Source organism: Trachurus japonicus, chromosome 3 (genome assembly GCF_045865225.1).
Source record: "Trachurus japonicus isolate A0001 chromosome 3, Traja_1.0".
Lineage (NCBI taxonomy): Eukaryota > Metazoa > Chordata > Actinopteri > Carangiformes > Carangidae > Trachurus > Trachurus japonicus.
Genome location: NC_140909.1, coordinates 26,681,167 through 26,697,116, shown reverse-complemented (window position 1 = coordinate 26,697,116; position 15,950 = coordinate 26,681,167). Strand labels below are relative to the sequence as shown.

At 47.6% G+C, this 15,950-nt stretch overlaps 2 protein-coding genes across 2 annotated transcripts in view; one reads left to right on the top strand and one right to left on the bottom strand.

The window, feature by feature from the left end:
* Positions 1-15,950, top strand: part of LOC146990054 (isocitrate dehydrogenase [NAD] subunit alpha, mitochondrial) — a 242,259-nt gene that overhangs the window by 80,989 nt on the left and 145,320 nt on the right. The window lies entirely within an intron of this gene.
* Positions 2,843-15,444, bottom strand: slc9a5 (solute carrier family 9 member A5). The gene is made up of 16 exons (XM_085768216.1): positions 14,945-15,444; positions 11,758-12,060; positions 11,501-11,664; positions 10,175-10,253; positions 9,921-10,098; positions 8,462-8,682; positions 8,148-8,350; positions 7,856-7,945; positions 7,655-7,725; positions 7,389-7,515; positions 7,067-7,158; positions 5,760-5,886; positions 5,405-5,554; positions 5,114-5,183; positions 4,852-4,980; positions 2,843-3,629 (listed from the first exon to the last, which is right to left on the bottom strand). The coding sequence occupies exons 1-16, from the start codon at positions 15,303-15,305 to the stop codon at positions 3,040-3,042; spliced, it is 2,955 nt and encodes a 984-aa protein (XP_085624342.1). The 5' UTR covers positions 15,306-15,444; the 3' UTR covers positions 2,843-3,039.

Sequence of the window (15,950 nt, the reverse complement as noted above, 5' to 3'; positions counted from 1 at the left end):
AGACTCAGTAAAGACTCAAAGTTCATTCAGAAAAAAACACTTTTATTGACTTGTATTTCTGTGGCTAACAAACATTTGGCACAAAGACATAGTATGAATTTCCACGCGACAACCTGAATCACATATGAAACAAAAAGCTCAGATTTGGCGCTGACATTCGTGCGTCTGTGGTGAAATGAAGCAGAGAAAAGAGCTGATGACTGTATGGGACACTGCAGTGATGATCAATAGGACACAGTTCAGTTTCTGTGCTGGAGCAAGACTGTGGACCCTCCTAACAGCTGGTCTGGGGTCAGCTCCAGTTCAAGTATCTTCACAGTAAAGGCCTTTCTACAAGCAGCAGCATGGGTCTGTTTCTGTGTATTACTACAGTCACTGTGGTACATTGAGGCAACAAGAAAGACGACCAGTCACCAGCAGCTGCTGCATCAGCTCAACAGTCACTCATCATAAAGCCAGGTGGGAGTAAGTCACCTGTCCAGGTGAGGGGGCAAATGTAGATTCCCTGCAGGGTTAGAGAAGACTGAAGGATGTGAAGGACCCATTGTTACTGACCGGGGCAACCAGAACATTTATCTGATTAATGGATTCATTTAACAGACTTATTTTACATGTAGCTGGTAATTACTATTATTAGTTTTTACAGGGAATCTTGATTTTGACCAGAACAATGGCTAAATAATAAAGAAGTGCATGAGAAACGTGGGCAACAGAATTAAGTTTGTTGTTAACATACTTAAACATAAATGTATTGGATAAAATGTCAAATTATCTGTGCACAGTGTTTTTAAGATATATATTCGTAACACAAATTATAACATATAACAGTGAGTAATTGTGCCTGTTTATTGCCATGATTGTGTTTTTCTTTCTGTTGTTTTGTTATTGATACCAATAAGAATTTGCAGTGACTGTGCAGTAACGAGTGAACAAAAATGCTTCAAACTGCTGCTGCAACCAGGGGGTGCTACTGTACAGCGTGAGACAAAACCACAAGAAGCTGTCCTCTTCTGTTTGGATCCACTTCTCACCACGATAAGATGGCTGTGATTCTCTTTCAACCCGCCTGAACAGACCTTCCCCACAGAAAAAGTAAGCTTCCTCTTCTTGGTTCATGCTATATCGCCCCCTTGTTCTAGTCTAGCGCCCACAAACAAACATCTGTTTCGCCTCTGTGTTAAAGTGAGAATCCACTGGCTTTTAGGTGACATGTTTTTTCTGCTTTTAAACAGTCTCACCTGTTCCTTTGTATATTTTATGTGCTGTTTTTTTAACCATTGCATTCATTTGATTGTAATTTGTTCATCTGATTTTCCTCGCTCTGATTGTAAAGCTCTGTGTGGCTGGTGTCTGTCGTACCAATACACCAAGTTGTGCCTACTGCAGCAGCTGCTGGTCTAGGATCAGCTGAGTGTGTGAGTGCAGCTCTGACATTAAGGCAAATAGACTCTTTGGCAAAACAAAAGACACAGCAGACAGATGACCACAGACATGGATGGTGTGAGTGTGTAACAGCCTGCTGGTGGAAGATAAACCTGTGGACGCTCTGATGATTGGCCCCCACTAAACACACACACACATACGAGATACAACACACAGCTACACAACAGAGTAAGGCAGTTATAGACAGACACACACTGTATAAATGTTCTTTAGGCTCTTTTTACACACTTTGGTCTTTCAAAATAAACTACTCTATAGATCTGATATATTTGCAGCTTTACAAAATACATTATAGATTTGATATGAGCAGCTCTGGGAGTAAATACACACCTCAGTCACGTTTCACCACTAGTGATGAAACAGAAACGAGGCTTTAAGAAGCTTTTACCAGCTCAGGTTAAAGTCGACAGAGTCAAACTGTTTCACTCATCACGAGGTTCAGACTGCCCCCCTCCCTCCCTCCCTCCCTCCCTCCCCCCCACACACCCACCCACCCACCCCATTAAAGGACAAGTCCACTATTTTAGAACAGTGGTCTTCAGCCCAACCCCCTCAAATCAGCTGTGATGATGATGATGTTCACAGTGATGCACAAAACTTCTCCTTTAAGATGATCCACAATTCAGCGTCCATCATCAGGACTGATATGATGCTTCAGTTTTTGATTGATTACATATTCTAATTTATAGATTTGATCAACACTGGTTCTCCTATGAGGACCTAAAGAGGAGCAGCAGCAGCAGCAATGTTGATTGTGTCCGTGACGTGATTGATTACAGGTGATGACAAAGATTCAAGTGTGTACTGGGTATTGATGAGGGATCAGCTGTAAACTGAACACGTCAAACATCAGTGATCAATCAGAGCTGACGATGCCGCCAGTGCCGACGACACCAGACTCAACATGAACCTGATGTTTGTCCTCAAATCTCATGTTCACACTCAAACTGGTATACACAACAATCACTTGTTCCTTCATCACAATGGAAACACACATTACAGTTTATCCTGACTCAAACCATCCTACTGCTCCAAACACTCACTACAGCACCAGTTTTTCATCTGCTGCTGAACACAGTCCCCAGGAACAACAGTGATCAGTTGTTTGAGAAAATTATGTTCTTTTTCTTTTCTTTTTTCTCAGTCAGAGGACGGACGGACGGATGGACACAAACTGGTGTTTGAGTCTGAACATGAGATTTGATGTCAGAAAATATAGAATAAATCAGATTTATGAATGAAATGTGAGTATGTGTGCGTGTGTGTGTGCATGTGTGTGTCAGAGAGCTGTAATGAAGAATCTCTGTGGATGTTTCTGACATGAGGTCATATAATTTATAATATAAGATTTAATTAAAAATGTCCCCTCAGATGTGTGGACTTTTATTCTGAAAGTCCTGGGTGTCAGATAGGGTCAGAGGTCACGGCAGCTGGTGATGTGAGGATGATGATGATGCTTTGCCATCATCAGACCTAATGACCACATGATCCCAGAGGAGGGTGTGATTGGAGGTTAGAGTTGGTTCGTGATTGGACGGCCTGACAGGTGCGTTTGTGCGATTGTGTGTGCGTGTGTTACTGATCTTGGACCTGTGGTCACAGCTGGGTGGGGCCTCGGCTGTACGGCTCACTGCTGCCAGGCGGGGGCGCTGTCACCAGGCTCCTCAGGTAGACACAGGGGTTCCTCTTCCTCCCTGAGCCAGGGGCGGAGCCTGGGGGAGGTGGGGGTGGGGACAGGGAGGTGGGAGGCCTCAGAGACGACATGAGTGGCTGCATCTCCTGCAGCGCACCCCCCTCCTCCTCCTCCTCCTCTTCCTCCTCCTTCTTCTTCCTGTCGGGGAAGTGGAACGAGCCCTGCGACACCTGGGCTCCGATGGAGGAGGTGCTGCCCCCCATGCTTCCCGGCGGGGTGTAGGAGGCGGGGCGGGGGCCACCCAGTCTGGAGAGGGCGCTCACCCGGGGGTGGACGGCTTCGGCAGGGGCGGGTGGGGAAGAGATGCTTTCCAGGGAGGAGATGCTCTGGTTCCAGGCCTGCTGCAGGTCCACAGGGATGATCTTTGTGGCCTCAACAGAGACACAGGGAGGGGGGGATCCCACGCTGCCTTTCCATGGGAGGTGGCTGTCTCCACTGGTGGGGGAGGGGGGCGCGGGGGGCGGACTCTGACTCCCCTCCAGAGCTGCTGGGACTGAGGAAGGATACACAGGAGGACATAAACATGAACAAAAAGCTCCTCTACTAGCTGGCTTGTTCACTAGTGCTACAGACTCGTCGGGTCTAGGGAGATTTAAGGGTCCAGTGTGTAATATTTGGTAAGGTTTATTGACCCCAAAGATGAGGGCTAGGTGTCAGCACGCCTGAAGGCACAGGTGCGTAGGAGGAGGGCATAACCCAAAATTCAGATGAAGCTCCCGCACACTGTCTCACTCTCAGTTATCGTTTTATTAAAGCAACGTTTCAGTCAATGTGACCTTCATCAGGCATATCAAAACATCTCAACAATAATACATATGCAACCGGCCAATCAGGAGACTGGGGGGCTCAAGGTTTATTGGCAAAATCTGAATATACTACCCATGAATAAAGAGTATAAGTGTATAATCACTATAAAATAAAATTTGTTTGGTTTTCGTAGCCTTATAAATATTCTTTTATATATACATAATAAGGGTCTTGTTTTAGAGAGAGTTGCCATCTTGCGCCGCAATGTTTGTACGGAAAATCCAGCCGGCCAGAAAGCGAGCGAGTGAGTGTTGCAATCTAGAATCTGAACGCTAGATGTCACCGTTTTCCCCCCAGTTTACACACTGGGCCTTACTACTGTTAGCAGATGCTAGTCCTAAACTGGAGTGTGTGTGAAGGAGAAAGACCGGGGAAAAGAAGCAGAGCAGAGATGGACTGTGGAGGTGAGTCGGCCGATCGGAGGTAGCTGGTCTTCCAGGACGACACCGCCGCCAGCACAGACCTTGGCTCTCTTGGGAGCAGAGAGCTCCGTCTGCGTGGCTTTCAGTTCAGGGTTTTAAAAAGAACGATGGTGGATGTGTGTTGGTGCAACAGGCTGGTATTTAGGAGGGGAAGGTGCGTCTTCAGTCTTCACCTAACCACACCTCTTAGTTCTCTTATGAAAACCAGTCCATTTATTTGTGGAAAAAACAGGGGGAAAGAGAGAAGAAAGAAAAGGAGGAGCTACAATCCCTCTATTCCTAACAACTAGCTAAGTAGCCAGCAGATGAATTAGCCTTGGATTAGCCATATAGCAAAGACATCCAACTGTGCCTACAGAGGCATACGCTCGCCACAGTAATTAAACTATTATGCACTGAAGTCTCTGCTCCACCCACATGCCCCTCCTCTTTGACCATGGTTGGATTAGCTGAGAGTTAGAGGCGGAGTCAGGCAGTGACTTGTACCTGATTTTGGTCTCTGTTTGGGTGTCTCGGCCTTCCGCGCTATAAAGGTGATCCCAACGTCATCCTCCTTCTCTGGGTCTGAGTGTCCGCCCTTATCCTCCTCTGACTCCACAGGAACCACCACTGGGTCTGAACACAGACACACAGACACTCACTTGCAGACCTTTAATCCAGAACAGGATGCGTGAGTACAGGTGCAACAGAGGTGTTAAATGAAAAGGTGAGGTCACATCTTAGACCAGTGACCCCCACAACCCGTTACCTTTGTCCTGCCAGCTGACGTTGCGTCTGGGTTTGTCGCTGCCGTCCTCCTTGGAATCGGATCCTCGGCGCTGTTGGAGGAAGAATAAACACAAGAGTTCAGCTGCAGCCAAAACAGGAAGCAGGCAACTTTCAGTAAGCCAATCAGCGTGCCGCTCTGTCATAACAGAGAGCGGCAACAAGACTGTAATCAGCAGATGAAGCCGTTCATTAGGGCTGAATGCATGTGTGTTGCCTAAAAAAAGAAAGAGATGTAAATAAGAGAGAGAGAATAAAGCTGTGTGTGTGAGACCTTCTTGAGGCTGCGCTCCTTCTTGTGTCGTTTGTATCTGGTGGATTTGAACGTCTCCATGCGGCTCCTCATGTTCCTCTGAAACACCTCACGGTCCTGACGCTCCTTCTCCCCCAGAGGCATGAAGTGTCGGCTGTAGTGGGACTGATACTGTAACACACACACACACACACACACACACACACACACGATCAGTCCTGATGTGTTCATCCAGGTCACAGAGGTTTTCGCTGAAAGACGTGTGTCATGATGCGTGGTTGACACCCAGAATCCTCAAGGACCCTGAGGTGGCAGGACCTCACTGGGGGGGTGTCCACCTACAGCACATTGTGTGAGTGTGTGTGTGAGTGTGTACCCGTCTCCTGGGTTTGTACAGGTTCTCTGCGAGGACGTGGTGTGTCTCTGTGTCCTCCTCCACCTTGGCTCCGGGAACGTTGTCGATCGCCTGAAGGTCCAGACACACGCCGCTGCCGTTCTCACGCCTGGAACACGCCAACATCACGTTAGCCTGTTAGCATGATCCCACTGACATGACGTTGAGACTAGGGATGTCACGATTACTTGCTTTCACAATTAATCGTGGTATTAAACGCCACAATTAATTTATCGCAAAGATTCCTAAATACCGTCACTTTCCAAAATAGATTATATCGGAACCATCTTGGCAACTGTGCGACAAAGTAAAGGCAAATGCACAGATACTGGTCCAGTTACCTAATGTAACATTGAATCGGTAGGAATTTAAAAGTTTGTGTGTCATTTGTAATTTAAAAAAAAGAAAGAAAAAAAAAGATTAAAATAAACTTAAACACTTGGTTAATATGACAATTAATTCCCCTGGGGAATATAATTGGTCCTTTATTAATAGATACTTAAAATATTTTGTGTAAATAGGGGCTGTGTCCACCAGACGCGTTTTCAGCTCTGACAGCGCTCTCAGCGCTGCTTTCCCAGCGCATAGCGCTCTCTCTCTCCCTCGTTAGAATGCCGCTGTTGCTAGGTTACAAAACGAGTCCTCTGACACTTCCGTGTTCCGGCCTTGTTTAATGTAAACACTACAACGAGTGTAAGAAATACACAATAGCATTAGCAGCAGCTTTTGACATGGACCCTGAGGTCGGCCTACCTTCAATACAAGTGTGGGTCATGATATAAACCGAGCCACGTCTCCGGTTGTGTTGCTGTCGGTAACGTATGTCCCGCCCCTTCTTGATTCTGATTGGTCAGTGCGGTGAAAAGTGACATTGACGAGCGCGGCGCTGTTCTAAAAGTTGAACAGATTTCAACTCGAAGCGCTCTGAGCGCCGCGACAAAAAGAAGCAAGCGCCCAGGGCGTTTTACCGCCGAGGGCGCTGAGCGCTGTGAGCGCCCAACTCAATAGGGTTTGAATGTAAAATAGACGCCCAGAGCGCTGAAAACGCGTCTGGTGGACACAGCCCCTAATTAGCTTCGTAATTATTTAGACTATATTTGATTTTACACATACATAGTGTTGTGAAATTGATTAATGCATAATAATCGTGATAATCGTAATACCGTGATTATTTCTCTGACAATAATCGTACCAAGAAAATCTATTATCGTGACATCACTAGTTAAGACACATCATTCAACCAGATACAGAACAGACAGTCTGAGACTGAGCCCCTCACACTGACTCACAGGTAGTTGGTGACATTGGTAACCTCGGGGAAGGAGGCTCTGCTGGCCATGGAGGGCAGAGACAGTCTGGCTGAGGTCAAGACGTTCCCACCCTGCACACACACACACACACACACAGGTCAAAGGTTAGGGTAGGAGACCTGTATAGCACTAACGTGTCTCTGTGAGGTCAGTCCTCATCCTGAGGTCGTCTTGGAGACCAGCTGCAGGTTCTTTTCCCACTCATGTGTTTCCCTCCATGCCCGTTTTCTTTGAACAGTATGTATATATGTGTGTGAGAGACTGTCCTCAGTCTGCTGCTCCTCTGATGTCCCTGCCTCACCTGATCAATGACATTGATGGCGTCTCTGATGTTGATCTTCTGATAGGCTTCCCATAGCTCACTCTTCCTGTACACAGACTTTCTGAGCAGCAGCTTACTCAGGTAGTTCTTATCAAACTGCTCCCACCTGGAAAGAGAGAGAGTCAGAGAGAGGGCACGGTAAGAACTGATGACCCAGCTCAATCACATGACCACAGCTCCCCCTGCTGGTCACTGTCAGTCATTGCATCAGTAACAAATGTCACAGTGATGTCATTATGACTCACTTGTCTCTCCAGTGGTGGTATCCCTGCAGCCCGGCGATGTCCTCTACAGCTGTCAGGATGTGGTCAAAGGCCTGAAGCACACACACAAACACATGCAGTTTAGGATGGATCAAGTTTTTGGTTCTTTTGATACCTGAAACTGTCTTGAGTCAAGGAGAGAAGGAAAAAAGGAGAAGGTGGAGGAAGAGGAGGAGCTCTCACCCTTTCATGGATCTCCTCATTGATTGTCGGCTTCCTGTTGGTGGAACGAGGAACTTTGAGCCATTTGACCAGAGGTTTGATGGTGAGACCCTGAGACAAAGACATCAACACACAATAAACATATGTCCCATGATCCTCTGCCGGAAGCTCAGTCTCAACATATAGAGCAGGACCAGACCTGAACCAGATCTGAACTGGACTGAAACCTAAACCAGACTTAAACCTGCAGAGACCAGTGTTGTAGTCATCATCAGGATAAAGCTCACAAGCACACACAGGAAGTGGCTCTTACCTGGAACATGACTGTGAAGAAGACGACCACGATCGTCGTGGCAACAAAGTAATCTTTGGCTCTCACTTGTTCGCCATCCAGGAGCACCACCAGGGCGAAGGCCACTGCCCCCCGCAGGCCACCATATGACATCACCACCTGGTCGATCTTGTCCAGAGGAACGAGCCGGAACCGGTTCAAGACCCAGGTCTGACCGATCACACCTGGAGGGCAGAGGTCACCAGAGGTCGGAGGAGTCAGGGTTAAACGATCAGCTGATCAACACTGAGTCTCTGCAGCAGGAGAGGGTGAAGGTTAAGGAGGAAGTGACTGACCCATGGCTCTGAAGACGAAGATGAAGATGAGGGTGCAGGACACCAGCCCCGTGTCCCAGGCCCATTTGGACTTGTCCACAGCCGAGATGCCGAGGAAGATGAAGATGATGGTCTCGGCGATGCTGGCCAGGGTCTTCATTGTGTACTTCACCGTTGTCCGAGACTTTTGGGAAATGTTGGCCTCCACATACTTATTGGCACCAATCCCACAGAAGGTCATACTGGGGGGGGGGGGGGGAGCAGGGGGGTCAGAGGTTAAAACTCCCAGCAGCTGGTAGAGGGTTACTGAGGCAGCAGCAAAACCAGGTAAACCAGTGATGACAGTAAAACCACTTTAATGACTCTGATGTCAAACATTAACAGATTAAAAAGGTTTAAAGGGATAGTTCAACATTTTGGCAAATGCACGCCATAATCTCTATAGTCATAGCAGTAGGTTCATTACCCTTAATTGTTGGTGCATGTTGTTTTTTTGTTTTTTTTAAATATTTTTTGGCTTTTTGCCTTTATTTGATAGTACCCAGTAGAGATAGACAGGAAAGGGGGAGGCAGAGAGAGGGGGAATGACATGCAGGAAAGGGCTGCCCGACGCGGGATTCGAACCGGGGCCACCTGCGGCGAGGACTGCAGCCTCTACATGGGGCAGCCGCTCTAACCACTGCGCCACGCACCGCCCCTGGTGCATGTTGTTTTGAGATCAGCGGGGCAGAGACGTGAGCTGCTCAGTGAACACAATGGAGAAAACTCATCAAATACACAATCCAACAACTCCAAAACACTCTCGTGGAGAAGTTGTAACCTGCACATTCACCACGCTATGAAATAATGTATAATTATGTAACATTACGACACATGAAGCAGAACTACTTGCGCTTTTAAAGTCACTCTGCCGAGCATCCGTGCCTGGAATGTAGTTCCAGCTGCATTTGCCTCTAAAACAACTCCGTCTGGTGACGTTACATTGTTATCTCATAGCGTGGTGAATGTGCAGGTCACAACTTGTCCACGAGAGGGTTTTGGAGTTGTTGGATTGTGTATTTGATGAGTTTGATGAGGGACAGGGGAACCTGTACCATTACCTCAATTGTGTTAGCTGAGCAGCTCGCGTCAAAACAACATGCACTGATAATTAAAGGTAACGAACCAACCTACTGCTATGACTATAGGGCTTATGGCAATAGGTAAAAAATGTTGAACTATCCCTTTAAGAGAGAAATGTTAAGCATGGGACCCAGTGTGTGATCACTGGCCGCACTGGTTCTACTGATTCTACTGATTTTACAGTTTTAACTGGTTGAACTGGTTATATCGGTTGTACTGGTTGCACTGGTTTAACTAGTTATACTGTTAGCCTACTGGTCATACTGGTTATTATATAATGTTGGTAGTTACTGGTTGAACTGGTTTGAAGTGGCTGAACTGGCCATATTGGTCACTCTGGTTTGAGTGGTAGACTTACGACAGGATGGCGGACAGTGAGAAGAGCTCGGCCGTTAGATACGCCAGGTAGACGAGCAGGAAGACGAAGAGCGGCTCGATGATTCGAACCTTCTTGGTGAAGCGAGTGATGAAGCCGAGGATGACGGCGAAGACCAGACCCACCAGAGTCCCCCCGATACTGACGATGAGGAAGGAGGCTAAGGAGGAAGAGGAGGCAGGGTGAGGTCACAGGTCAGAGGTCAGAGGTCATGGTGCTCTGTCCCATGGACTCACCGACTCCTTTAAAGTAATCAGCTGTCTGAACGTTGGCTGGTCCCACCTCCACAAAGGAGATGTACACTTTATACAGGACCTGCAGCACGGAAACAGAGAGCATCATGGGAAACTGGCGGACAGTTTCACACACTAGGTCATCATCAGCTGTTGTTGTTGAGAAGATAAAGTCACGAATTTCACTGTAAGAATCAACACCTTTAGGCCTGGTATCAAACATGTCATATATCAATGATTCCAGATGAGCTGCCTGCTAAACAGCAAAGCGGTCAGGAAGCATCACCGACTTCTTGTTGCTACTTTTACAGCTCACAAACTGGCTGCTACCAGAGCCAGATGGAAAATACAAGAAGAGGAGCAGCTAGTGTAACTATGGGAACAACATCAGTGACGTTATGATGTCTCAGGACAAACCATAATAGGGTTTGTTGTTGTTTTTCTTTCTGGAGTCATGTTTGCACACAAGAGTTTCTGCAAGATCCAGTGGTTGTGAAGTTGTTACTACAAACAGCAGGTGTGTGTGAGTTAGTGTATAATGTAACACAACACCACATCACATCACATAATATAGAAAATGTTATGATTCACATGAGACTGAGGGTGTCACCGTGGGAACACTAAGCTCACTGTTATTGTTTCCTATGATTCCTTGGTGTGGTGGCCTGTGTCTAACATCTGTAATGTCTCTGTCATCTCTAACATCTCCAACGTCTCTAATGTCTCTAACGACTCTAACAACTCTAACATCTCTTTCACGTCTCTGACGTCTCTCAGTTGCTCCTGATTCCCACACTCTGTTATTTTCCATCTGGTGGATTAGCTCATATTCTGAGTGCTGCGGGGGATTAGAGCGCTGCACAGTTAATCTGCTTTAATCTCACAGTACTGACTCAATGTAACCGTTTGCTCTTCTCACTGCTGCCGCTTCATCTCACACACACTGACATCTGACCTCTGACCCTGTCAGGATATCTGCTGACCACATCTGGATCTGTGTGAGGTACATGAGCCAGCTGCTGTCACTGACACACAAATGTGCACGCGCGCACGCACACACACAACTGATACCAAATATGTTGCTGCTTGTTCTGATCCAACTATTCATGGATTACTGAGCTTCATAGAGTGGCCCAGAGGCTCCGCCCCTTATGGAGGGGTCGGTTCAGAACAGAGAAGGTCCAGAGAGAAGAGAGACGAGACAAGACACCTGTGGACAAACCTATGGACACACACACAACTACACACACAGAAACACTACAACGAGACTGAATTCATTTTTTCTCTCTTCCATGTGTGTGTGGGTGTGTGAATGTGTCGTGTTCTCACCACGGTGACGGCGTCGTTGAGCAGCGACTCTCCAAACACGATGATGAAGAGCATGTCGTTGACATGAACCTCCTCGAACACAGCGATCACGGCCACCGGGTCCACAGCTGAGATCAACGCCCCGAACAAGAGGAAGTCCATCAGATCGGCCTGCACGCGCTCATCTGCACACACACACATACGCATGGATACAGTAACTAAGACATGACCCCGCTGATGACCCATGGTCTCAGTGACCTATGACCTCTGGGACTGACCTATGACCCCCAGCAGTTTTGCGGCGTACAGACAGAAGCCGGTGCAGAAGGCGTTCCACAGGGTCCCCACCACGGCGTACGTCAGGATGGCCCCCAGGTTGTCGAAGAAGAGGCGGGCCGGCATGAAGTAGCCGGCATCGCCCACGATGGTCGGCAGCAGGAAGAGGAAGAAAAGGGCGGGCTCTAGCTGATACAGCTGCTTCTTATTGGCTATGAGGACGATCCCACCGAGAACCAGACCCAGCAGGATCAGCATACAGCTCTCGGGGACCACGGTGGTGAAACGCTGTGAGAAGTGGAACACTGCAGGAGGAGGAGCACATGTCACAGTGAGTGTGTGTGTGAGGAGCCATTCATGGTCTGCTGCGAGTGATCTCTCTCTCTCTTACACACACACACACACACACACACACACACACACACACACACAGTGACAGTGTTCATACATCACAGGAGGATGAAAGAGGAGCTGGTGATTCATTAACTTAGATCAGACACGGCTGATGCTTTAACGAGCTCTGACTTTCACGTCTGTTTATATGTGTTTACATGTTGTGAGCTTGATGTAAATCCACTCATAGAGTCTGTGTCTCCTCCTCTGACCTCTGATGTTGCTCTAGATGAAAAATCGTTTGGTCTACTCTGAAGCTCATTTCCAGTAGGTGACTGAAAATAAAACCACATCCACACGGATCTGGAGTCAGTTTTTAACGATCATGTGGCCCCCTAACCCTGAGTGGGTGGAGCCAGATGTCAACACAGTGAGTATCTGTAGATGATCTAATGCCAGTATGAATCCTAAACAAACATCTAGATGTGAAGCTGAAAGCGAGTCTGTGACTGTATGAGGAAGCGGGATTTCCTGTTCTCATATCTACATTTAAACACAGCATCACGGCCTGTGTGTGACTCTGAGATGAACCTGACAGCGACTTCCTGTATCAGCTCAACTCCACCCATATCAGTCAGTGTATATATCTATGAACTCCACCCATAGATATATATCAGTCAGTGTATATATCTACAGTATGAACTCCACCCAGCTGATAGAGATGGGGGGGGGGATCATGATGGCAATAGAAGACAACTAAAGACACACACACCACACACACACAGATGGTCACTGTGCTGTTCAGACAAAGTGTTACACAAATCAGTTACATGATCCTTCATCACCATGGAGACACAGACTGTAGTGTATTCTGACTCCCTCTCTCTCTCTCTCTCTCTCTCTCTCACACACACACACAACACGTGTACGAGCACAAACAAACATGAGCATCACACAGCAGTCTGTCTCTGCTGTGTGATGAAGCGGTGTTACAGACCACACTGACACTGTGATAACAGTCGCAACGACAGTCACAATAAACACAGCAACATGCACAACAGGTACAAAATCAGTCACAACAGCTGCCACAAATAGCCAACTCACAATAGTCACAACAGCCACAACAACTTTTTTTTTTTTTTTTTTTACAACAGTCACATTAACAGACACAAAAACAGTCACAACAGTTTCAAAAGTCATTACGATAACAGTCACAATAGTAAGCTGTCACAACCACAGTAACAACAACAGTCATAACAATAGTCGTAACAACAGTCACAAACTTCACAACAACAGTCGAAATAAACACAACAACAGCCACAAACGTCACAACATCAACTACAACAACAGTTACAACAGTGACAACAACAGCCACACAGGGAAACTAGATGACTTGGAGATGTTCACGTCACGGTGAAGTATCTGAATAAACAGTGAGTGGGCTACTGGCTGGAGATACACGTTCTCATCCTTCATCTTCAGGTCGCCACTGACTCTGACTCTGAAGCACCTGATGGACATTTCTCTGATCTCAGGTCTGTAAATGTTTCGTTAAAGCTGCAGAGACTCAGGACAACTCAACTCCACCTCCTCTCCCTCACCTCCACCTCCAGCAGCTGCACATCATGACATGAGCAGGCCAAGGCCGAGGAGTGAGTCGGTCCTCCGCTTCACTCTCGGTGTGTAGCTCTGTAACACTGTGACCTCTGACCTCCTCTCTCTCTCTCTGTCACTGCTTGAGCTTAATGATTAAGAATAATCAAAGTTTGATATAAATCAGGCCGTCAGTGATCCAGTGGTTTGGCAGCTCAAGTCGTGGTCACATGACCAGAGATTCGGCTGAATGAACAGAGCCTCAGTGTGTGTGTGTGTGTGTGTGTCAGTAACATGTCGACATTAATAAGCAGCGAGTATAGGATGTTATTGTCCTGCTGCAGTGACTCACCAGGCAGCAGCTCAGGAAACACGACTCTGTGTGTATGCCTGTGTGTGTGTATGGAGCCATGACGGAGGAACAAGATGTTTGAAGAGAAAAGACAGAGGAAGAGCGGAGGAGGAGGGGTGAGAAGGGGTGAGGAGGGGTGAGGAGGACTGGGGTCGGACAGACAGTGGAGTCCTGTTGGTCTTGTTCTGCTCTGACTCCTGAGGCGTTAAAGGAACTCATTGGTTTGAGTCTAAACTCTTCACCAAAGTCACGGCCACTGCTCCTTCACCAGGAACTGGGATTTAAAACGGACAGTGAACGATTCATCTTCGATGATCATCAGACTGACTTCAGATTAGCTTCACGCAGAGACATCATAATGTTTCCTGTTTGTAAACATGTAACGGCTCTGATCAGCTGCTCTTCTCTGTTTGATTCTCTCTGTTATTGACACTTTTCTGTCAGGTGCTGAGGCTCTGCTTACGTCCTTACTGTGAACATCACATATTCCCTATACACTCCTCCATCAGACCACATCAGGTCTGATACACAAGTTCTACAAACTTGTTTCAGAGTTGATCAGTAAATAAAGCAGAGTTAGGCTGCAGAAACTCATAAAGATCTTCAGATGTGTCTAATCACGTGATGAATGTGAATATCAAGTGTCCATCTGGACCTGTTGTCCTTCTACAATTCAACAGCCTGAAGGCTCTGACAGTCACTGTTTCACTTCAACTCATCTATCCCAAGAGTTTCAGTCCTCCTTATTATATTACATCATTAGCTCATGTAAACACAATAGCTAGCCTACAACATTACATGTATCTGATCTGTAATCTCCATGTTAGGACTGCTCACTAAGTTTTACGGACTGAACTGATCTGAGGCTGCACTCTGATCAAACTCACACTCACACCAACACACACACTTACAGATCTTGGCCACACTGGCCACCAGCAGCCAGATAGCGATGATGTACGGAGTCTGGACGTAGCTCCACTCCCACTGGACCACCCGGTACCCGCCGCCGTGGTGATGCTGCTGCCCCCCCTCTTCCTCCTCCGCGGGGCCGGTCGGCTCCCCCGCCGCGGACCGGGCCAAGGCGATGCCGGGAGCCCCGTACTCCGCCCCGGGCTGCGGGAGGAGCAGGGGCGGCGCGGCGGAGGCGGAGGCGGGGACCGGCGGGGAGAAGCCGAGCCCCGGCCCCCGGAGCGGCGCAGAGCCCGTCACGGACAGGTCGGCGGCGGCCGCCGTCAGCAGCAGCAGCAGCAGCGTCAGACCCAGCGGCAGCATCTTCCCCGCGGAGCTCAGCGGGAGGACATCCCCCTGTCCTTTATATAGCTACACACCGAGACACCGAGAGGACGGAGCGGCGGAGGGAGGGAGGGAGGCCGGTAGCCGGTTTACAACATCAACACACACTCACTCACACACACAGGCTCCGGTAAGACACGGAGGAGGAGAGGGAGGAGGAGGAGGGGGAGGGGGAGGGGGCACCGGGCCTGGACACGTGACCCGCCCCGCTCCACTTTAAAGAGACGGAGGCAGAGTAGCTACAGAGTACAGGTGTGGACAGACCATGAACCATCACCTGAACCTGTCCGGTGATGGAGTCAAGTCACTTTTAGGCTTATTTATATTTCGCCACTTTTCTTTACAAGTTGACATGAATGACATCAGTTCATTATTGTCGGGTTTAATGAGAGAAAAAGATAGATAGATAGATAGATAGATAGATAGATAGATAGATAGATAGATAGATAGATAGATAGATAGATAGATAGATAGATAGATAGATAGATAGAGAGACTATGAATAGCAGATGGTTGTTAATTGTAATAGTAACAACATCACAGGTGATAGTGAGCCTGTTATAACCAGATAACTAGGAGGAGATAAACTGTCTGTGGATTAGAAATAATGAACAAACATAATAAT